The 22917-nt window shown below is 52.4% G+C and overlaps 1 protein-coding gene across 1 annotated transcript; it reads right to left on the reverse strand.

Moving 5' to 3' along the window:
- Positions 1-639: 639 nt before the first annotated feature.
- Positions 640-21687, reverse strand: LOC144728720 (leucine-rich repeat and fibronectin type III domain-containing protein 1-like). Its single transcript, XM_078608328.1, has 2 exons — positions 20269-21687; positions 640-1955 (listed from the first exon to the last, which is right to left on the reverse strand). The coding sequence occupies exons 1-2, from the start codon at positions 21684-21686 to the stop codon at positions 890-892; spliced, it is 2484 nt and encodes an 827-aa protein (XP_078464454.1). The 5' UTR covers position 21687; the 3' UTR covers positions 640-889.
- Positions 21688-22917: the final 1230 nt, after the last annotated feature.

The following is a 22917-nucleotide window of genomic DNA, read 5'->3' on the forward strand; positions in this document are numbered from 1 at the left end:
CCACCAGGCAAGGAGGAGTCGCTTGCGAACGACGAGCGTGACATCGGAATGACTCCACACACACAAAAAAAACATCGACCGTTAGTTACAACCGCTGTGTTTATATGCAGGCCGTTGTACATTGCCAAAATTTTGCATTTTTTTTTTTAAATCACCATCGTCATTATCATCATCATCATCGTCGTCGTCGTTATCATTTTATTTGCATTCTCTTGTCGAGGAAACTGCTTGGGCCGGTGTGCTGCCCGGCCAAGCGCAAAGCCGCCCTCTTTGCTCGCTGGTGCTCCCAAGGACTCGGGCTCGCTCTGCGCGGCTCCGCGTATTGCACAGAAGGAGAAGAAGAATATGAAGAAGGCGCTGGCCCGGAAACTCGGGGGCGTTGGGGAGTGGAGTGCCAGCACAAGCTACGGGAGCCACCTCCACCTCGAGTCGCTCGCTCGCTCGTCACTCTTGCATACCGTCGTGCCCACGGACAAATCATACATCTGCTACTCTGTAAACGGGTTTATTCGCGGGTCGCTGCCTATACCCACTCCCCGACGCGCCGAGGTTGATGCGATGGCCGGAACGGGGCGCGTTGACGCTGGGGGGTGGGTGGGGGGGGGCGATGGCGACTCATGGCCAGACACGCGCACGCTCTCCTGGGGTAAAGGCGCTTCGTAGATGGTGCATGCTTTCAAAAATCTGAGCGAGCCACTGAAGCCTTAAATACTGTTACAATATATTTCATCTTTTTTACTTTATTTAAATCTCTGGTTACATTTGCTGTCGCAGTGTCCTTCCTGTGCTCTTGTTATCTCCGCTGACGTATTCCCAAACGCGGGGGGGGGGGGGGGGTTCGTCCGTCACTCGCCGCTCTCGTTTTTTTGCGAGCGCCGCTGCCCTGCGCTCATACAGTGCTCTCGAGGATCCAGTCGGAGCTGCTGAAGATGGCTTTGCGTCCGGACAACTTCCCGTCCTCAACGCTGGGCACCATCCCGTTGACAGACATGCTTCGCTTGGTCCACATGCCGCCCGCCCGCCGGGGCTGCCCCGCGCCGCTCAGCCCGAGCGGGGGGACTCCGTGGGGGAAGCTGCCGCCGTCGAACGACAAGCTGCGCGTCGCCCTGCGCCCGTCCCCGCGCGGCCACACCGCACGCGTCGTCGATCCGTCCGCCGGAGAAACGTCCCCCGAGCGCTGCGGCATCGACGTTACGGACCTCCGGTGCGCTGCGAGCCGTCGCGGCAGCGTGGCGCGTTCCGCCGTAGCAGCCGCAGCAGCAGCCGCAGCAGCCGGCGACTCGGCCTCCAGATCGGCGCCGAGTCGCGCGGTGCGCGGCGCGCGTGGCAGCGTGGCCGGCTTCACGTCGCACGCTGGGTCGGGCGGTTTGGCGAGCTTCAGCTGGTTCAGCTCACGCACCACGTCGCCGTAGCTGGCCTGCGCCGGCAGTCCCGCGGGGGCCGCCGCTGCGCCGTTGTTGCCGTTGCTGTTGCTGCTGTTGCTGTTGGGGTGGCACGCGGCCACGGCGGTCGCGGCGGAGTAGCCGTCGGCCGCGCCGGCAGGGCCCGAGGTGCCGCCGGCAGCGGTCGCCCCGGCGCCGTTCGCCCGGCTCGACGTCTTGGTGGTGCCGTCGTTGGCGGCGCAGGCTTTGTAGCCGATGACGAGGATGACGGTGAAGACGAGCAGGCAGGCCACGATGATGCCTCCGATGATGATGATCATGGTGCCTCCGAGCAGCTGGCCCGGCATGATGGCGCCGCCGTTGGCCATGGAGGAGGCGATGGAGGAGGAGCAGAGATGGGAGTCGCCGTCGCCGGTATCCTCCGTCACGAAGTCGACGCAGCCCAGCAGGCGCGTGGCGGCCACCGAGGGCACGATGGTGCCGTCGTAGTAGATGGCGAGCACGCACACCTGGTACCCGACGCCCGGCAGCAGCCCCGTGATGAGGCACGAGCTGCTGCCCGGAGACATCATCCTGCAGGGTCGGGGGTCACGCACGCACGTGTACACATACACACGCACACACATACACACGCACGTGCACACACATACACGTGCACACACACGCGCACACATACACGTGCACACACACACACACGTGCACACACACGCACACATACACGTGAACACACACACGCACGCGAGATGGCCACCGTCATCAATACCGTAGTCGTTGCTGTTTTAATGGCAGGGGCGCTGCCACAGCGGTGTCACGCTTTGAGCATTGTAGTTGCAACCCAGAGGTCGCCGATTTTCCTCTTTCCACCCATAACAATAGCGGGGTATGTTCACAGTCAGTCGATTGCCAGGTCGCGTGTAGCGGGGTAAAGTGTGGCTACTCCCACATCTTCCAACACGTCTATCCAGCATGCAAGACGCGAGACATTTTTTCCTTTAAGGGCTATCTAGAGGTCTCTCTAACGAAGCCTCTTCCTCCAGCAGTGGCGTGAGCGAGCATTCGCAGGTCTGCGCCTTTGCCCTAACTTTATAGAACGACGGCGATAAGACGACACGCTCGCAATGTCGACGCCAGAACCGCTGGGCATTGTCATCGCGCACACGCATACACAATGTGTCCCTGCTGGGGAGATAAGTGCAGGGTGGGAAATACTGGGTCCGGAAACACCATTACGTTTAAACATCGCAGCGGCACGGCTGCCGGGAGCGCAGGGTGTGTGTGTATGGGGGGGGGGGGTGCAGGTTTGGCAAATCTTGACATTAATCTAAATGAGAAGCTGATGGAGGCCGAGGCGTGATTGACGGGTGAGTCACGGGCCGCGCGCGTGCGCTCGCCGCGCCGTGAAAGAGAGAGAGGCGCGCGCGCGCATGGATCGCACGCCGCAATTTATGTTGTTACTTAGAGGAGAGCGGTAAAGCCGCACGTTTGTGCATCGCCGCCGCAGCGGCGGTGACGGTCATCAGGTTTGCGTTTCGGAGCGGAGGCATTACCCCCCGCGCCGCGGAGAAATAGCCGCGGATCGCTGCCGCGTGAGCGATGACGGTGGCGAGGAGGGCCCCCTCGCTGACGGCTCCGCGGGGGCAGGAAAATGGGGGGGGGTGAAATTGCTGCAGTAGTCACAATTTTTCGGCAATTCATTATCGAGCGGGCGCGTTCATTTCCGAGCGAACGTGCTCAGGGCGACCGGAGCAGATCGTCAGAATGGCTTTCTCCGATTTGGCTCGAGGCTTCTCGAGACGCTGCTCCCCGCCGCCGCCCCTCTCCTCCCCTCCCCATCATTTGCGTGGTGTCATGTGTGACGGCGCCAGTAAGTCACGTATTTATTGTATCTGCTGTTAACCGAGCAAAAAAGTAAAAAAAAAAATCCAAACCAAAACAACAACAAAAAGCCGCCATAAGATTATCACTTTCATGCTTTTTTTGCTGTTTGCAGCATAAACAGCGCGACGTCCTCGCCACGGGGAGCGGATTGCTGCAACAAAACGAGCGCGTGAGAGTTGCAGTCGCCGCTCTCCGTTGCAGAACGTGGCCGCGTAAGCAAGGCCTCGTCGCTCGCTCTTCTCATCGGCTGGTGTCAGCGAAATCGCAATAAACAAATACTGCCCCTTCTCAAATATTTAAGAGTCTTTTACTTCTCCTCGTAATGCCATCGGCAAGTGGAATTCTGCTGCCGCGGCTGTTTGTCAGGCTCGCGAGAGCGAAGTGCTGCGCATCATGAATTCCAGTGAAGCGTCCCACGCAGATGATGATGATGATGAAGTCACAACCACCCTGTACACCGCAACGTTGTTTGCAGAATCACTTGCGATTAACTTTCAAAGTTGGAAAATTTGGACCGTGAAGCTGGCACACAACGGCCTGCTCCCTTTCAATGGGTTGTTTTTGTTGTTGTTGTTGTTGTTGTTTTAACATTGACACTGCGAATAAGACGGCGCAGTATTAACCAGGGCGACCGACTCGGCTCGATCGCGAGACTGACGGGCGGCAACATCGACAGGTCTCGGCCACGTTTCTCTCACCACCGGGGCAACGTGAAACCTAATTATCTGTAAACCATTTTCTTGAGTAGGCCTGACTAACATTTTTTGTTAACGCGACTAAAATAACAAAAAACGCAAATGAGATTGCATGTAATAAACTTTGACACTTTACGAGAGCCACCGTACAGATAATAGGAAAATAATAATGATTACCATCACTCAAACACCAACATTACGTTCTCGTGTCGTAAACCCTGACACCAATGCACTTATTCCATTAGCACGTAACTACACACTTCGCAATACGCTTAACGTCAGATTGAGGTGAATAGATGGGTCCCTGGTTTGGCAACCGATGAACCCGGCGACCCGAGCTCTATTCCCAGGCACGGCTAACATCAGTAGCGAGTAGGTATGCGAATCTGTGTCTGGCGCGACCCACCGCCAATACTCACCTTTCCTGAGCGTGTGCTCCCGTTTCTCTAAATCATATTCTATCATCTACGTCTCTTCTCGAGTCCCTCTCCCGTTCCTTTCCCAGTTCCCACACCTGACATCATCCCACACCTGACATACCACACCTTACATCAGCCCAAACCTTACATCATCCCAAATCTTACATCATCCCACACCTTACATAACACTGGTCAACAAAAAAAATAAAAAATGTTCTGGCCTGGATACAATTTCAGGGTGCTGATTCCAAATCTGATCTCAGATTTGCTCTATCACATCTCATTTTTATGCTATCGGCATACCCCGTTTTCATTGATTTTACCCGAAATTAACTCTGTCACTTATGATTGCAAGTTGTTGCGAGTCAGTGACTGCTTTAGTGTTAAAATATGGTGCTGCAGTTTGAGGATAGTGTATTTATAATATCATTTTATGTAGATATCCACATTTATTTAATATTTTTCTTCTGCAATTTTTATTGAAAATCGAATATTTGATATCTAAAAAACCTGATGTGATAGACAAAAACTGATGCCAGATTTGGAATCAGCACCCCAAAATTACATTAAACCCGTTGGAAAACCTTATGCCAGAAAAAGTGTGTTGACCAGTGTAATCGATTCTACTCCCCTTCCCGTGGTGGTCCCGCGAGTCCGAAGTTCGTCGTCATTTTAGTTTCTCAATGTTCCACGACAATAAATAATACGATTGCATTATATTGATAGATGGCTATGGCAGTTTTACTGCTCTGATCTCGAAACCTCTCTGAAGGTCCTGTGTATTTATACATACATCGTATACAGTATAAAGCAGTATAACGCATCCCGATAACAACCGGTGGATGTCAAATTGCGTAACGCCACGCAGACGCCTCCTCTTGCATCGGACGGGGCCTGGCTTGAAGGAGCAAGCAGAACGCATCGAGAATCCTGGCATTGTTCGATTTAAAGCTTTCGTGACTGCAGGGATTCATCTTCTTGGTTCTTTCGGTAACGTCACGTAGAAGGGAAATAATAAAATAAAACAAATAAAACATAATAAAATACAATTCTCACGACGTTTCGGCCACAATGCAAGCAGCCGTCCTCAGGTGAAGAACAGGTCTGTCGGAAAGACAGCGTCTGAATGAACACCTGATGACGGCTGCTTGCGTTGTGGCCGAAACGTCGTGAGAATTGTATTTTATTATGTTTTTTATTTTTGTATTTCCCTTCTACGTGACTTTACTGAAAGAACCAAGAAGATGAACCTGCCATTGTGAACGCAATGTACGTGGCATCGGTGGTTCGCGGGAATTCGACCGCAGCTCCCGAAGCGAGTCGGTAATTAGAACGCCCTTATCCAGAAAATTCTCATCGAGTCTCGAGACTCATCCTCAGGAGGGTCCTGCCAAGTTTACGTAAGACTGAGGCGATGTTGCTGCTGTGTGCAATCCCAATTGAGTCATTTGCAGGTAATTGTTCAGCGTTGGGATGTTTTGGCCAATGCCGGTGATATTGTGCGGTGGTTTTATGTTCGCTATGGGAGAAAAATGGAGAAGCCGGAGAAAACCCATGCAGAAAGCTAGGGAACATACAAACCCCATACAAAGTGGCCCGCTTCGGGAATCGAACCCAGGAACATCTTGCTGTGAGGCACACATATTACGATTGGCCCACCCTGCCGCGCAACAGCATATAAGGAGATACATCCCTGCACAGCTCGGTTCAATAATCCTTGGCTATACTGCCATCTCCAGAACATTTCGCGAGTTGATGCCGACAGCGCTCGGGATCTCAACCTAAGCACGAGCCAGTCTCAGCTTCCGAGATATGTCAACCAGAGGTGATGCGGTCGTGGGCTGTTGCACAGCGCTAGCGCTCAGTGATAGTGGTGGGGATATGAGAGGCGGGGATGGAGGTGGAAATGTGAGGAGCGCAACCCATCGAAGGCATCACGACTCTCAGGTAGAAGAGGAGGGCCTTCATCCTGGACTTAAGAAAAGGAAAGGACGTCACCAGTGCAGATGGACAGGAGGGTGGGGTGGGGGGGGACAACTCTAGATGGCAGGGTCATCGACAAGTATTGAGTTTTTGCGGGTTAGTGATATGACCACGGGCTCCGTCAACGGGGCCGTGGTTTGCTGGAGGAGAAGGCAGCGGTTCAGAGCGATGACAGAGAGAGAGAGGGGAGAGGAGAAGCGGAGGCCTCTCTCTTCTCTCTCTCCGGGGTAGATCTTTTGCAATTTTATGGAGGGCACGGGGCAGCCAATCGCGAGCTCGCGCGCATTATTCATGTCGAGTAACCTGGTGGGGGGGGGGCAGGCGGAGCGGGGGAAGATGTTAAATTAGCCTCCTGCGTTAAAAGGGATTTGCTGAGCTTTGCATAAATTACAGCACTGGAAGACGCGCAGTCACACCACTGAGAATTCAATTCAGCATTGAAAGTGAAAAAAATAAAAAAAAAATCCGTTAATCGCAGCGGCTTTACCCGAGCTCCATCTCGGTGGGATCCGACTGCCGGCTTGAGGAGCAACGCCAGGATCTTCTCTGCTGGAAGTCCCTTTTGCTGTGCCAAAGGCTCCCTCATTTCTGAATAATTATGACCGCCGCTGTACAAAGAACATATTCCGAGCGAAGTTGGAATCCTGCTGTCACATCTGGGGTGGAGCACCGAGCTCCTACTTCGCTCCACGCGATAGGATCCAACATCAAACAGCAGTTGGGGTGATTGATGATCCAGCAACCACTGAAACACTCCGCTCACCTCCAGTTAGTCGCCACCTTATCGCTCTTCTGATGCTATTACCATTGTTGCTGTTCCTGTGCCCTTCACTTATTCATTCCTCCAACCATCTAGAGGACTCGATCTGCCAGACTGACTGTCATATTACCCACACGGTGTTCAACCACCACGCTGCCGGTCACAACAACACACTCACTCACCCATCCACTCACCTACCCAGTCACCACACTGCAGGTCACAGCACTGCTTTCTCTGTCTCTGCGTCTTCCCTGGCACTGCTCAACTCTGGAATTCCCTCCCATCGTCTCTGTTCCCACATTCTTATACCATTGCTCAATCAAGTAAACGCGTTAACTCGTATCTATTACACCTTCAATCGCGCGCTGTGTCCCTGGACAGTTGGCGTCTTGGGCCTTTGAACCTGCGCTCGTTAACCGTGATTTATATGAAAAAATAAATTATTTAAATAACCTTCACAGTCGGACCCAGTCCCCTACACAGGAGGCAGAAGCTTTAAGAACAGAACTTGGTTGATCACGTATTCCGAGTCATGATCGGCTGGACATGCTTGGCTCGCGGTCACGTGGTTCTTGTCCAGCGGTAGGAGGTCACCCCTCCACCATCAGGGTCACTCCTACAGACGGGACGTTCCTGGCCTCTTGAGCTCTCATCTGGTTAGTTAAGCAAACAAACTCGGACAGGGTGCCATGTGATCGCTGAGGCCTCAATGGCTGATAGTTCACTCAAGCGTCGGGGACACACGGGGATTACACGCGAGGCGTGCTGACAAAGATCACCACGGCCACTTCAATTCGAGAAACGATAATTAAAATGTATCTATACTATTTGGTTCTTTCGGTAAAGTCACGTAGGTAAAAAAAGAGAAATAAAATGAATAAATATGCATTTAATCACGACGTTTCAACACAAGCAATCATCATCATCAGGTGTGAAAATCTCAGCTAGAATTTTTTTTACTAAAGTGGTAGAAATGCCGGGGCTAAGGAGTTTATATAAGTGTGGACGTCAGGGACTACGTAGCTTTACCGAAAGAACCAAAGAGTATGTATGGATCCTTGCAGTCACGAAAACTTCAAATCTAGAACCTTATGGTGGGACCCCGGGTCCCAAAAAAACGGAAGTCAAAATCGTAATTAATTCATTAATTTTTGGCGACTCCGTCCCACCGCGCACATAAACGCGGCGACCCATCTGGCGCGGATCATTCTGTTCTCATGCCATGTCCAAGCGCAGCGAGGACAAATGCCCAGAAGAAACACAACTTTGATGAGCGCATCGTGTAGAGCTCGTCGAGAGGAATACATTGCCGTATCGTTCGCCTCCAACAGACATAAAATGACGTCGCAACGCAGTTTATGCGAGAGCCGGGGGGCTTATGGGACCACGGGTCCCGCTATGAGGTTCAAATGACGGCAGTGAGTCTGTTCACTAGGGCTACCACATTTCTGGGAGGCTTAACCAGAACACGTGGTGAGCTGGCAGAGCCTCGCTCAACCAGCGATGCCCACATCGACACAGTTGCGCCCACTCAATCACTGCACGACCCACACAGCGTGCGGGAATACTGGTTGACATTGACCCCGCTCTCTACTTAGGTAACGCCGCCCACTTCTCAGGTAGCCCCGCCCACTACTCGGGGAGCCCCGCCCACTACTCGGAGAGCCCGCCCACTAGTCGGGGAGCCCCGCCCATTACTTGGGGAGCCCCGCCCACAACTCGGGGAGCCCCGCCGCTCGCTCTTATCATGAGTTGAAGCATTTATTCCAGAAATGTTTATACCGGAGAGAAAATCACAGTTTTCAGAAAATATACTTGGCAACCAGGACATTTGGGTGAATAAGAATCACTCAGAGATCTACAGATTCCCCTTGGAGAACCACACATCCACATAGACCCACAGACTCACTCAGAGATCTATAGATTCCGCTGGAGGACCACACACCCGCATAGACCCACAGACCCACTCAGTGATCGATAGATTTCCCTGGAGGACCATGCATCCACATATACCCACAGATTTACCCAGAGATCGATAGATTCCCCTTTAAAACCATGCACCCACATAGACTCACAGACTCACTCAGAGATCTACAGATTCCCCTTGGAGAACCACACACCCACATAGTCCCACAGACTCACTAAGAGATCGATAGATTTCCCTGGAGGACCATGCATCCACATAGACCACAGACTCACCCAGAGATCGATATATTTCCCTTTAAAACCATGCACCCACATAGACCCACAGACTCACTCAGAGATCGATAGATTTCCCTGGAGGACCATGCATCCACATATACCCACAGACTCACCCAGAGATCGATAGATTCCCCTTTAAAACCATGCACCCACATCGACTCACAGACTTACTCAGAGATCGATAGATTCCCCTGGAAAACCATGCACTCACATAGACCCACATACTCACTCAGAGATCGATGGATTTTCCTGTAGAACCATACACCCACATAGACCCACAGACTCACTCAGAGATCGATAGATTCCCCTGTAGAACCACACACCCACATAGACCCACATACTTACTCAGAGATCGATAGATTTCCCTGGGGGACCATGCATCCACATAGACCCACAGACTCACCCAGAGATCGATAGATTCCCCTGGAGGTCCATACACCCACATAGACTCACAGACTCACTCAGAGACCGATAGATTCCCCTGTAGAACCACACACCCACATAGACCCACAGACTCGCTCAGGGATCGATAGATTTCCCTGGAGGACCATGCATCCACATAGACCACAGACTTACTCAGAGATCGATAGATTCCCCTGGAGGTCCATGCACCCTCATAGACCCACAGACTCACTCAGAGATCGATAGATTCACGTTCGGCTCTGGGAGTGTGGCCTGCCGAGATGGCAGAGAGAGAGAGAGCGGAGCAAGATCTGGAGATAACAGAGATGCATACGAGGGATATGTATTGGCTGTATGACATCACAGTGGTAAGTGACACCACAGCGTATTTTTCAAGTGATATGACATCACATGGCCCACTAGCACATGCCGGTTCTATTCACGTAATGAATGCAAAATGCAGTTGAAGATCCCTGGCGTGCAACACGCGTGGTTCGGAAAGACTCGATTCCCACACACGCAATTCACTGCGTGCACCGCAAGTTTGAGAATCAAAACCATCGATGGATCGATTCATTGCTCCACCACTGCTCATCAGCAGTTAGCTGTACGCAAAACCCTGCTGACTACTTTCATGAACGAAAAAAAATGCCGTAGTTTGTCTGAACTGCATCGATATGCATACAACTTAACACACCCGATATTAACATTTCGCAGATTATTTTTTTAATCCTTGCCTTCAAAACTATTCCAGAGGAGTTGAGCTTTCATATTTATTTTAGCATTTTCAGTTTATATATATAAAGGTTAATTTCAGGACACAATCAGTAGATTACAGCAACTAATACAATTTCATTAAACGGGGCGTGCTTGATAAGATAGTATCAGTTTGTAATTAATTTTGTTTCAGCCTCTCCCTAAAGGCACGGGGAAGCATATGAAAGTTAAATTAGTCTCCAACCACGTTAAAATTATAATATGCTGATTTCTGTGTATGCCTAAGTGCAAAAAAACCCACATTTGTCACATCCGAATATTCATACTTTAATGCAAGACAATTATCACGGCATATTAACTAAAGAGAGCTGCCTGGATTTTGAAACCGAACTTCAATGAGTAGACAAGGGGGTGCATGCATTTGTTGCTGTTTGCAAAACTACGTGGACTCCACCTTCGGGATAGTGTGGCCTGTGCCCGGTTCGTGGCAAAAAGCAGCGACGGACGCGTAGGGGGGTCGGATATTCATACCGTTCTTTACCTTGCCTGCGTAGAAATTCACGTGTAAAAAAAAATCATTACATGCTATTGGATTTGTGATGCATTGGTTGCCAATTCGGGTCATGTAAAGCCTGCAGCGACTTAGAGGCACTGCGTTCACTACAAACAGAAACCCAATCGATTCTCAATCCAAATTTTCACTCATATTAATAATCCACCTAGCGCCTGTGTACACACTGATTTTCATTGCTCCATCTCTTTCGTGGACATCATATCGGATGCATTCCATTCATTGGCTGCCACTCGATTATTTACCACAGAGGCACCAAGGCAACATTAAAACACGAATAATCCACTGCCGAATGAAGACTTCTCCACTCAATTTTGGCCATAGAGATTGTTGGCCATATTTAATAACGCTGGTCAGTGTGAGTTGGTTATGTGGTTGGGGCCACGGATGGGCTCAGATATGACTCACCACTGAGGTTAGTCATGTCCAAAAATGAAACTCAGGTCGCCGGGATTGTAGTGCACTGTGCAAATAACTGGGTCACATGGCTGCACCCCAACCAAAACGCGTTGTTTTAAAATCTGGCCACATCTTAAAAGGAGCCACCTTAAACGTTTGGCCGTGAGCTTGACGTAGGCAGCTTGACATAAGAAACGATGGTGCAACAATCTTGATTTGAAGCTTTCGTGACTGCAGAAATCCATACTCTTTAGTTATTTCGGTAAAGTCACGTAGGTAGAAAAATTCGAAATAAAATAATAATAATCTATTATTAAATTATTATAAAATAATATATTTTTATTTTTTGTTAATTATTTTTCTACCTACGTGACTTCACCGAAAGAACCAAAGAGGATGGTGCAACATTGAGGATCCGAGTGTTGAAGCGACTCGCTCGCGCTGCTCTGAGTTATTTGCGGCATGGCGATGTTTGGCGAGGAGGCGCGAGGTCTCTCTCTCGCGCACGCCCCTTGCCCCGGCGTGGAAACCGGGCGATGGATCCACAGCGACCTCAGAGACGCTTCACGGCAACCTGCGACGGGCACCGCTGGAGTCTGCGTGACCGCTGCGCCGCAGCCGGGGCCAGGGTAATGTTGATGAACGAGCCCATTGCGCCCGGCAGCGATGGGGCTGCGCGCACGGCGCTCTCTTGCGCAACACAAGCAGGACGAGGACATTTCCAGCGGGCGCAGAAGGTCGCGGTTCACGAGGCGCGCCGCGTCGCCGCGGCTTTACGGCAACGCCGCGTTAAGTGCACAACAAGAACAACAACATCGCCGATGAATAATTAGCCCGAGGCTTTCAACTCCGTTCGGCGCGTGCCAAGGCGTCGGCGACGATCTGCGGCGGCGCCTGGATGCGCGCCGATTGCGCCGATGACTCCCGTTTGCCGAATGTCGGCGCGCAGCCCGTCAGCTGCAGACGGCGATGGGTGCCGGAACGCCGAGGCCGTCGTGGCCGCCTCGGTGCGCGCGGGGGCCGATCTCGTCAGTGCCGCCCTCGCCGGGGTCTCGGCGGAGACAACCACAGCAACCGACATTCGCCACGTGCACAATGTACGCGCAGCCTGGATATCTGCTCCCGTGAACGGTGACAGTGCCGTTAAAGGCAGTGAAGCAACGAGTGTAGTACGGGATGACCTGGATTTAGAGACATTACCTGCATTGTTGTTGTGCATCAGAATAAAGCTTTTAATTGATGATTAGATCATGCGCATGGCAGTGCTGTGGGAGTGTAGAAAGATCAACCGCAGTCTAAATACGGACCATGAAAGGATCAAATTCACAGACTGCGGTCTCTGATGACTTGCACGAAGTGCTTTGATGTGGATGCAAGGGCTCGTCAATTACGCGGTGAAAATGACGCAACATGACAATCCGTGTAGAATTCCGTCCTCGTTCTTGTTGCTGCGTAAGCTGCACGGCGGCATCGGCTGGGAATCTGGAGTGCAACGGCGCTCGCCGCGGCAACTCCCCAGCGCGGTGCGGTAATTCATTCATAGCGCGGGGATTGCGGGGAAAGATGAGCATCGCTGCCTGGAGTGAGCGCCTCCCGCCGCCGAAGCGACGGCAGCGCAAGTCGCCCAGCGCCTGGGCGGTGTTGAGGTTAGCGGAGTTGAGGTTAGCGGTGTTGAGGTTAGCGGTGTTGAGGTTAGCGGTGTTGAGGTTAGTGGTGTTGAGGTTAGCGGTGTTGAGGTTAGCGGTGTTGAGGTTAGCGGTGTTGAGGTCAGCGGTGTTGACGTTAGCGGTGCCCTCCGTTCGCAGGGAACGTGCGCGCCACAGCCCTGCGTCCAACTCTCGGGTCTGCGCGTTCACCCAGATAGAAGGGTAAAAAACCAATGATCATATTTTTTACTGGCAAATGAGGTTCTAATGGTGCATCCAACTGGTCAACCCGCGTGCCAGGTAGGAGCGGTGGTCAGCTAACGGAAACCCCTCTACGGCTCCTCTCCACCTTCACCCTCTAATTTTCTGTCGTCTGAACAGCGGGCTTCGGGGGATGAGCTCGTGTGTCCACGCTCTCTTTGCTGTTTATTCGATACAACTTTATTTGTTCAATTTACGACGCAAAGATAATGGCAAGATAAACGGAAAGGCCGTAAAGAACACGGAACAAAGATATCGCCGAAAAACTGCTACGATTTATCAATATTGACCAGGGAGTGCATTAGGGGGAAACGCAGAGGAGCTTTTTTTTTCCTTGCCAGATGAGCAGCCTAACGGCTGGCGACAGGGATAATCTGTCTGCGTGGGGAGAGCGCGCGGGACCCTGCTGATGAATGCTTTCAGCTCGACGGCATTTTGGCTCCGCAGTCGGATCTTGCTGGATGCTAATCGGTCACCAGGCCCGAAAGTATCGCTAATCCAAACCGTCTCCTCCGGGCCCCCGCCAATTAGTCGATTGACACGGGGTCGTGGCCTTTCCGACACGCCCCCGGATGAACGCGCGGTACCGAGAGGCCCGCAAAGCCGCTCGGCCGCTCAGCCGCTCGACCTCTCGACCTCTTGACCTCTCGGCCACTCGGCCATTCGGCGCCACCACCACCGGGGGCCGTAGCCTTTCTCCGTGTTCCCGGGATCGGCTGCTATCCCGGGAAATCGTCAAGTCTTCCCTGCACGAGGTTAAAGTCAAGTCCAGTCAAATTGATTTCGGCCTCAGATGAGCATCGATGCGTCGGTGCTTCCTCATCTCTTCTTAACAGCACCAAGCCACTGCTGGAAGTTCCACTTTCATATGGCAGGGGCCATTTAATTCACAGTACAACAACAATCAGGCTATCGATTTATTTCATCCAAACCAAGATTTAAACTCACACCCTTCCGATTTCTAGCTTGTTCCCTCTGCCACTGAACCAGCCGGTGTATCAATAATAACACGACACCACTGGGGACGCGACACATTTACACGGCGCCGCCCCCCCCCACCAGCGTCTTCTGACATCGTGCGATATCCCACTTCCTCCCACGATACATCCCAGCTCATTGCACCTAAGACGGTGGCAACCATGCGATTGGCTCAAGGTCACGGCAGCGCAGAGAAGGTCACCTTCTCCGGCTTCTGAGGTTTCACTTTTCATCCCAGCCGATTAATTTCCCCGGCATGAAACGTGGGAGTCGTATCTGGACGGCTTCGGGATGCCCCTTATCTGCATGATACTTTCAAAGTAGACCCAGAGTGGGAGAAAAGAAGAAGAAAAAAAAAGCGCTCGGATAAGAGTGCGACGGATTTCTCGTTTTTGTTTCAAGATTCGTACGAGTTTTGATAGTCTGGGGGAGACAACACCCTTCTACGAGCAGCATTCAAGCAGCCGAGGAGGCGCAGGGCTCAGGAGATGCTGATTCTCGTGTGCGAGGTGCCCTCCGTTTGTAAGCGCGGGTCACACAAGAGCCGAGCCGAGATGATTAATGAAGCCATAAGGGGGAAACTGTTCATTTTCAGCAACTGTCGACCATAAATAAAACATTAATTAGGGGGTTTTGCGCTCTCTTAATGTTTTATTAACATACTATTACCATTTCCACCACATTAACATATTTTAAAGCCTTGTGCCACATCAAATTCTGAAGGGGGTTGCCCCCGGAGTGGATGGAAGGAATGTGGGTTTTTTTCCCGACAGCGAATTATCAGTGTCATTATTTTGTTCAAGTAATATAACTAAGATTACTTTTCTTGTTTACCCAGGGAAGTCTCACCGAGTCTCAAGACTCGTTTTCAAGAGGGTCTTGCCAAGTTCTCGCGGGATGTGGAAACGATTGCCGTGTTTCTCAATTGAATGATTTTTGCGAGTAAATGTTTCAAATTTCGCAAGTTGGGACCATGGATGCTTGCACGAAATGGTCTACCCTTCTTCAAATGATGTCACGGGATTTATCGTCCACTTGGCAGCAGTATGATGTTGTCAATACGAATGCAGCATTGTTATTATCGTGATTCCACATGTCTGCCCAGCAAAGCCTCACTGAGCCTCAAGGCTATATTTTAGGCATCTCCTACCAAGTTTTCTCAATAGGGTGGCGATGTTACTGCGCGAAATACCAATCGACTAATTCACAGGTACATTTTAAGCAATGGGGATGTTTGGCCAAATCCAAGTCAAACCCGTTTTAGTATTAACCAGGACGGCCTGCCGGATTCGACCTCTGAACCCCTTGGTGGGAAGAGAGAGAGGGCGGGCTTAGGTGTGGTTACGGCGGTTCGCAGGATAAAAGGGCATGGCTGGGGCGGGCGTCCATTGTCTCAGAATGAAGAATTGCCCCCCCCCACCGCTCCCCCCAAGGTAGCTGTGCTGCAGAGAGTCGGGATGATGGCTCTGGACATAGCCCCCCCCGCGCCAATCCAAGAGCCATTCGTCTTCCACTGAGCGCTTCCCCGCACCGCGATCTTAATGGCTCGAGAACGGCATCGGCTCCGAGCGTGACGAATGATCCGGATGAGTCCCACCGTGTTGTCTATTTTTATATTAACGGGGAACGGCCAGAACGAGCTATTTTTTCGCAACCGCAAATGAAACAGCAAATCGCCGCGGTGCCGCCTTCCCAGGGTGGTGCCGGGCAAAGAGGCGCGCGCGCGCGTGTGAAGATTGCGCGAGCTAATATGTCCCGAGTCATTCGGTGAATTAATAAGGAAGGTGACTTCACAACAATGAACGTTTCAATCATGTTGAAAAAAAATAGGCCCATTTGCAACATTTAATGTTTGGTAACTAATTGACAAATTGATAAGGCATTGTGAGGTCAGTGGCGACGGATCAAGCTGTAAATGATTCACTTTGCTGAGATGTATTCAAAACTGATGCGTCATCATCATCATCATCGTCGTCGTCCACGCTGCTCTTGACAGGAATGTCTCCATCGACCGATCAGCGGAGTCATTTAGGCTGCAGAATGGCAACAGCTATTTGCTGCATTAATGACGGGGCTGTAATTGCTCGTTATGTTGGCGCGTATGGGGGGGTGGGGGCAGTTGTATGAGGCCATTAAACTTACCGCAGGTGAAGCTTTTTAAAGTGAAGTTTCTCACGAGAAGAGATAGCGAGCGAGACAAACGGGGGCCGGCGAAACGTGCGCACGTTTACCGAAAGCGTTTGGTCGCTTGTGTATAAAATAAAGCTGCGGATAAACAATCGATCGCTTTGAACGCTGGGATGAGTGTTAAAGAAGTCATCCAATCAGAAATAAATGCTCGTAGTAGCGGCAAAGAAGACAAAATAGGTGAACAGGCAAACAGTGTTAGCTTGTTGTTTGCGCACAAACATCGCTTTTCCGTGCCATCAGCATTCCAGCGTCGTACCGTCGCGATTACTCGCGTCGTAATGTTGCACGGGATAGCGCGCATTTGGCGTTCGGGGGCTGCCTGGGGAGACGGAAGCCTACCCCGCAATTCCAAACCGCTCTCGGCACCCTAGAGGCCTCTTTGCCAAAAAATATGTCTATCCAGAAAGCGCGCCGCCGACTATTATGCCCTTCCGTGCATTTGCATTTCAAAGCACTGCCACGCTGATTATGAATCTTCCAGAGTGGAGGTATTTCAGGTCGGGGGGGGGGGCTTTCGTCGATGGTGGTGGCAACAGCTCAAAGGAAGCGCTGAGCTCGATCCATATTTCTGAGACCCGTGTTGGCCGCGCAAGAAGACAAACATTTTTTCTCTCTCTTCTGACCTTTTCTGTCATGCAAAGCGCGATGTTTTATTTACGGTGTGGATCCTTTGAATGTCCGGGCAGCGCTAACGCGAGTCCCGACTAGGGATATATCCGGCAGTTTAGGGTTGCATTTGTAAATCATTATCAATCATCATCACCCATCGTGCGCTCAGATACATTTCATTTTGCCGCTGGCCTCCGTTGGGGACATTTGCAAATACAGCTTTCACGATGCGCAGCTTCGATACTTCACCCTTTTGGCTCTGTCTATTATTTTCAAATGGGAAGTAAGTCCCATTTCTGTGCAGCACAAACAACGCACGCGATTGTCGCTTCACTGAATTTTTTTTGAACGCAACAATTCCGGTGGATGCATTTCCCTGCAAGTTCCTTGCGTGGGGGCTTTTTTTTCTTCCACCGACCGCACTCTCGCTAACGTCATTATGTTGAGAGAAGCCACATTATGCTGTCTGGTTTCATTAAACCGATGCGGAGGACCATGAAAATTGCAGACTATCAGGTCAGCAAAAACCACGGTGGTGCGTTGAAGTAGTGAAAATGAATTGCCGGAGTTACGATGTGGCATAAATAAGGGACATCAATTGTGTTAATTCTAATTCATTTCAGCTCATTGCAAAGAATTCTTAATCACCCTCTTGTACATCTGCTTCACGGCCCTGTGGCGGGCAGGGAAACGGGTGATGTTGTTATTTCTCCGAACGTTCATTTTTTAAAATTGACAAGCGGACAGGCTGACAGACAGAAAAGACAGATAGCCCTGCAGGCCAGCCTCAGGTAATTAGTATAATTAATTAAGCGTCCCTCTCCGTCACTGCGTTTTGCAAATTCCCTCCCACTTTGCGGCACCCAAGCACGCACTGCACGCTCTGCATTAATTCGCATTCCGAGGGCGTGCGATGCAATTTAAAAAATACATCTCGCATTCCCGCACAGGCCACCTGGAACAGCATCCAGCTATCTGCCATATGCACCACGTAACCCTCCACTTCCCGTCAACACAGCAACAACAACAACAACAACAGAAAGGGACAGGCGCATTGCATTACAGGAGACACAGCCCCCACGCGGAGATGAAAAACGGTACCGAGCGTGCGCGCAATAATGCGGTAGAAGCACAGCTCTGCATTATTAATAAAGCCGAGTTACACAGACGTGAAGAGCGCCTGCATCCTCGCGGCCCGCTCGTCTGCTTTTCAACAGCCTCAGCAGCAGCAGCCACCAAAACATCCACCTCATCATTGGAACCTCATTTGCCAGTAAAAATATGATAATTGTTTTTTTACCCTTCTATCTGGCAACACAAGTGACACCTTTTTTTACAAGGAGTCATGTTTGCATTGACCACAATACCTGCAGTCATAATGCAAACAAAAAACATAACTCTGATAATGTGCACTGTCCTTAAAGTTGATTGGTCCACACCCGAGACAGCTTTCCTTAGAGCTTAGTCTCACATGGGTTGGACCAGATGACGCCAAAAGGCGCGTAGAAGCACAGCTCTGGCGTCATCTGGTCCAACCCATGTGAGACTAGGCTCTAAGGAAAGCTGTCTCGGGTGTGGACCAATCAACTTCAAGGACAGTGCACATTATCAGAGTTATGTTTTTTGTTTGCATTATGACTGCAGGTATTGTGGTCTATGCAAACATGACTCCTTGTAAAAAGGTGTCAGTTTTGTTGCCAGATAGTAGGGTAAAAAAACAATTATCATCCACCTCATCTCCACGACCAAATCCTCGGACGATTTTGGTGGTATTTTAAGCGGTCAATTTGCAGTGCGTTGATGCCACATTCTTTCCTTACATCCCTCTCCCTGTTAAGCTTTTATTGCACCGCACATATATACATACACAGACAGACATTGTGGGATGGGGTGGGGAGGGAGGGGGGGTAACGCTCATTGAGGTCTTGTTATTTTCATGGTGGCTCGCAAGGGAAAGGGGTCACGTTCTCCGGGCTCGGCGTTATGAAAATGTCACCGCGCAAGAAAGGCGCCAGGAATTAACAAAACACAGCGCCGCGGACCCGCTGCTGGGCCACGGGCCACTCCCTGCGAGCACAAAGACACAATCCCACGCACTTCTAGATTTGAAGCTTTCGTGACTGCAAGGATTCATATTCTTGGGATTTTTCGGTAAAGTCACGTAGGTAAAAAATTAAAATTTAAGTAAAATAAAAATCACGACGTTTCGGAGGCAACACCACCTGAAGACGGAGGCTTGTGTTGCCTCCGAAACGTCGTGATTTTTATTTTTTACTTTATTTTAATTTTAATTTTTTACCTACGTGACTTTACCGAAAAAAAACAAGAATATGAATCCCACGCACCTTTGAAATCACACACGGGCGCGCGTGCACGTACGCATGCACGCGGGGCTAGAAAAGAAAAAAAGGCGACATTTGAATGAGCCCGTTACAGGAAAGAAAGAAATATGAGCAACATCTTCTCCACCTACAACCGCAACGTGGAGCAAGACCGGCACGTGGATGAGTGTGCGCGTGTGTGCACGCTGCCACACACCCGCACGCCGTTCGCGATACGAGCGGTGGCAAAGACCCCACGGCTGCCAGAGTTTGAAAATACCGGAGCCGCTGACACCTCCCAGGGAATGCGAGATCGGGCTTATGTGTTTGGCACATTTGTAAGAAGCAAAAAAACACTGCTGATATTTTGTTTAAGGCACTCGTTAGCCCGATGCCATTTACAGAGACGTCCTCTTCCGAAATCACGCGATCAACGCAGCAGGGTACGATCGGATGTGCAACTGCGTCGAAATGTCGGCCTTACGTCCATTGAGTGTGGGAAGAGGCATGAAGGCGGGGCGAGGAGGCGATAACTGAGGGTGGCAGAGAGGGGAAGCGGGGATGGGCAAGCGACCGAGCAAACTGAAGCGCTAGAATCGAACCTGGACTTGTACGGAGGCGGATGGCGCTCAGAATGAACACACCAGAAAGTGTTTGCAACCCACGGGAAGCAATGCATGTCGAAACAACGACTGCACCAATGAATTCATTAAATAACGAATGAACCCAATGCGTGCAGAAAAGAAGCAAAACAAGAAAGACTTGTCACAACGAATGAAACACGTCGCGAATGAATTTGCGCGAGTGAATGAACGCACAAACGGCCGGGTGTGCTGCACGCGCGCCGGGGCTTGCCTGTACACGTAGGAGTCGTCGGCGCTGCCGTTGTACTGCACCTGGTACATGCGCACGCCGCGCATCCCCTTCCACGCAGTCCAGCGCACCAGCGCCGAGGTGGCCGCCACGTCGACGGCCGCCACGCGCCGCTTGTGGTGCGCCTTGCTCTCGCTCGCGTTGGTGCCGGGCCCCGTGGACGACGAGGGCCGGTTCGGCGTCGCGATGTCGGAGGAGCCCGGGTCGGGCTCGCGCGCCCACCCGGTCTCGTTCGGCGGCCGCGGCAGGTGAATTATGCTGAGCTCCACGTTGGCGATGGCCTCGCCGGCGGCGTTCGAGGCGAAGCAGGTGAAGGTGCCGTCCTCCCTGGGCGACGCCGACAGTATCTCCAGCGTGCCGTTGGCGTGCACGACGGCGCGGCCCGAGGCGCCCACGACGCGGCCGCCGGGCGCCAGCCAGTGGACGCGCGGCTCGGGGTCGCCGACGGCGCGGCAGCGCAGCGTGGCCCGCTGGCCCTCCAGCACGACGAGGCGCGGCGTGTGGTGCGTGATGAGCGGCGGCTCGCACGCGAACTCGTCCTCGCCCACGGCCCAGAAGGCGCGGCCCGAGAGGTGCGCGGGCGACGAGCAGGTCTCCAGCAGGTCCTGCCTCTCCTGCCGCCGCAGCCACAGCAGCTCGCAGTTGCAGTGCAGCGGGTTGCCGGCGAGGCTGACGGCCAGCAGGCCCCCGCCGGCGCCCTGCGCCCTCGAGAACAGCGGGTCGGGCGCCACCGTGCGCAGGCGGTTGGAGCTGAGGTCGAGGCGCGCGAGCTTGTAGAGGTGCGCGAACGACCCCGCCACCACGCGCTCCAGCAGGTTGTGGTCGAGGCCCAGGGCGTGCAGGTTGGTCATGCGCTGGATGGCCTCCCAAGGCACCTTCTCGAGGCTGTTGTAGGAGAGGTCCAGGTCCTCCATGGAGAGCAGGAAGTCGTCGAAGGCGCCCTCGGCGATGTGATCCAGCTGGTTGAAGCTCACGGTGAGGAGGCGGAGGCTGGCGAGGCCGCGCAAGGTGTCCGCGCTGATGTTCGTCAGCCGGTTCCCGTCCAGGTAGAGCGAGCGTAGCACGCGCAGGTCGGCGAACGATCCGGCCTCGACCTCCTCGAGGGCGTTGCGCGACAGCGTCAGGTCCACCATGCCGCTCATGTTGGCCAGGTCCTGTCGGCGCAGGCGCGTGATGTAGTTGTCGGCGAGGCGAAGCTCCACGGTGCGCCGGTCCACCGTGGCCGGCACGGCCAGGAGCCCCTTCTTGGCGCACAGCGTGGCCATGGAAGGCGACAGGTTCTGACAGACGCAGCGGCGGGGGCAGAGCGCAGGCGCTTGGTGCAGCAGCAGCGCCAGCAGCGTCAACACGGCCGGCGCCAGCAGCCGGGTTTCCTGCGGCCCCAGCGGCGGCTGGGCCATGGCGCCGTCAGTCCACGCGCCTGCTGCCGGAGGAGACAATCGCATGAGTTTCGATTTAATTTGGTTGACCGGCTGAGCACTCGAGGGAGCAGTGAAACAAAAATATGGCTCACTTGAACAACAGAGTTGAGCCGGGTCACCAGCCTGACGAAAGGGGCGAGGCGGTAAAGGAAAACAAATCAGGGCAAAAACAAAAATGTGTCGGGTGAGAAATGACGTTTGTTGTCTTTCCCCCGCACCGCCGATAGCACCATTGGTTACGTACGGTGCGAAAGAAGTTTGGCATACTGCACAAACATCAACATACATACGGACCGATCGTAGGCAGCTACAATTATATAATGAAGTTGCACACGGTGAGAGAGAGAGAGAGAGAGCGAGCGAGAGAACGGGTGAGTGGGGGAGTAGATGAAGGCAACGAGCCGAGTGGTGAGCGCCTTGTAAGATGACCCGAGACCCGATGCTGCTGCCCTCGTTTCTCACGTGAGCCTCACCACCGAGAACGTTGATGGTGGTAATAATAATAACAACCATCCGTACGTTTGGCATTCGTGTCGTTCTTGTAGCGCAAGAAAGGCTCTCACGACGGAAGGCCACGTCTTTTCACAGACGAGTATGGTCCGCCAGCCATGCAGTTTAAACAAAAATATTTTTTGCAAGTATTTTTTTTAATTGCAAATTACGATCGCGACACTGGCACACAACGGAGCACGCTGTATCGAAATATTTTACGGGATCTTTAACGTCCGCTGCGGAGCAAGCGGTGCGTATTCATGGTTAATACACCCACAGAATTTACCAAGGCGGCCGCTCTGATCGGAACCGCGAACCCTTTGCAACACGCGGCACGCGCGGCGCCGCGCACGCGCGCCGCTCGCTCGGCTGCGTGACTCGGGCATGGCTGCTCCGGCCACGAACCTCTGGTTGCCAGGCAACAGCACACACCACGACTGGCACCATGCCCCCCCCCCCCCCCCGCAGAAAACTGTGATCTGCTGACCTGCTCAGCACCTTCTCCAACATCGCGCATAACACGAGAACCACGCGTTAGTGACTATTGTCGTTCACGACTGCAGCGAATGGAAGACGTTTCAGAAACGGAGAGGTGGGGGGGTGGGGGGCGGTGCAGGGTGGCCGTGCCGTGCGTTGTCGATCTCTGCTTCAACCTAAACGGGCAGTGGTCACTCGGGGGGGGGGGGGTTTCTATCAAAATGACGCGAAGCAAAAGCTC

This window comes from Lampetra planeri, chromosome 30, assembly GCF_965212315.1.
Source record: "Lampetra planeri chromosome 30, kcLamPlan1.2.h2, whole genome shotgun sequence".
NCBI classification, from domain to species: Eukaryota; Metazoa; Chordata; class Hyperoartia; order Petromyzontiformes; family Petromyzontidae; genus Lampetra; species Lampetra planeri.